This window comes from Antrostomus carolinensis, unplaced genomic scaffold (assembly GCF_000700745.2).
Source record: "Antrostomus carolinensis isolate BGI_N321 unplaced genomic scaffold, ASM70074v2 scaffold27490, whole genome shotgun sequence".
NCBI lineage: Eukaryota > Metazoa > Chordata > Aves > Caprimulgiformes > Caprimulgidae > Antrostomus > Antrostomus carolinensis.
Window position 1 is genome coordinate 1 of NW_010289495.1, and position 1,119 is coordinate 1,119.

The window sequence follows — 1,119 nt, forward strand, 5'->3', positions numbered from 1 at the left end:
GGTTTGTCTTTCTGCCAGTGGCTGATGCAGGGAAATATGTTCAGGTCTTGGTTTCTGTTTCTGGGCCTGTGAGCTTTGAACGGGACCAGCCGGGAGCTGGCGATGGCAGACAATGGGGTCTCAGTGGACAGAAATTAAACCATTTTTCCTCAGTTTATGTGAAGGGGCAGGCAGGGGGCACCGCGCTCGGTCAGGTGCGTGTCTGTGGGTGCACAGTCGCTGCTGTGGCACAGGAGATGAGCGACCTTAACCCTGAACGAGGAGCTTCAGGGACTGGGGCAGGTGATTTTGCTGGTGGTGAGGAGCTGCTTCTCAGAGGGCTTTGGGGTGGTACCAGCTTTGAGGAGCACGGGGCTGGTGGTGAAGCACCCGCTGGGATTGTCACAGGAAGGGAATGGCCCTGGTGCCTCGGGCTGGTGGCAGCCATGTCCCCAGAGGGGATTAAGAGGGGACGTGGAGGTGCAGCAGAGGAGAAGAGGGGCTCAGTGGTGGTCCAAGCCTGCCTGGCTGCTCGCTCAGGTCCAAGCCTGACTGGTGCTTGTTGCCTGGCCTGGCTGCTCCCAGCGCCTGGCCGCATCCTGCACCGCTCTGCCTGAGGGCAGATGTTGGCTTTGGGAGCCACCAGCCTGGTCCTCACACACTAGCTGTCCCCAAGAGACACGTGTTGGTGCTGGCAGCGTCACGAGTGTGTCTGTGCGGGCTCTGCCTGTGTGTGGCAGCCTGGGTGGGTCCTGTGCTGCCCCGAGGTTCCCCGTGCAGGATGGCACACTGGCCATCGCCAAGTGTAAATGCTCTCTGCCTGACTGTCCTTCCATCTGTCTACCTGTCTGTCTTACACAGGTTCCTGGTTCCCTGTGCCACCATCATGTCTCGGAGCGCCCCTGGCAGCTCTGTGGATGACAAGACCTTTCTCCTGGAGTACCGATGCCACCCTGTGCGGCCAGAGCCCCCCACGTCTCCCCCCAGCAAGCACAGCTCTGCCACGATGCCTGATGCCATCCCGCTGTCAACCATGGGCTCTCCCACCTCAGCCGAGCCCCACCGCATTGTCCTCAGCACCGTCAGCCCGGCCGCGCTGAAGGTGGGAACCCAGCAGCTGATCCCCAAAAGCCTGGCTGT

The 1,119-nt window shown here is 61.3% G+C and overlaps 1 protein-coding gene across 1 annotated transcript in view; it reads left to right on the top strand.

The window, feature by feature from the left end:
- The first annotated feature begins 799 nt into the window (after window positions 1–799).
- LOC104527099 (rho guanine nucleotide exchange factor 16) overlaps window positions 800–1,119 on the top strand; it is a 9,580-nt gene continuing 9,260 nt past the window's right edge. Inside the window, 1 exon segment of the mRNA XM_010170723.2 lies at window positions 800–1,119. This exon segment is cut by the window's right edge and continues 301 nt beyond it. Coding sequence (XP_010169025.1) covers window positions 866–1,119 — 254 coding nt within the window. The 5' untranslated portion in view covers window positions 800–865.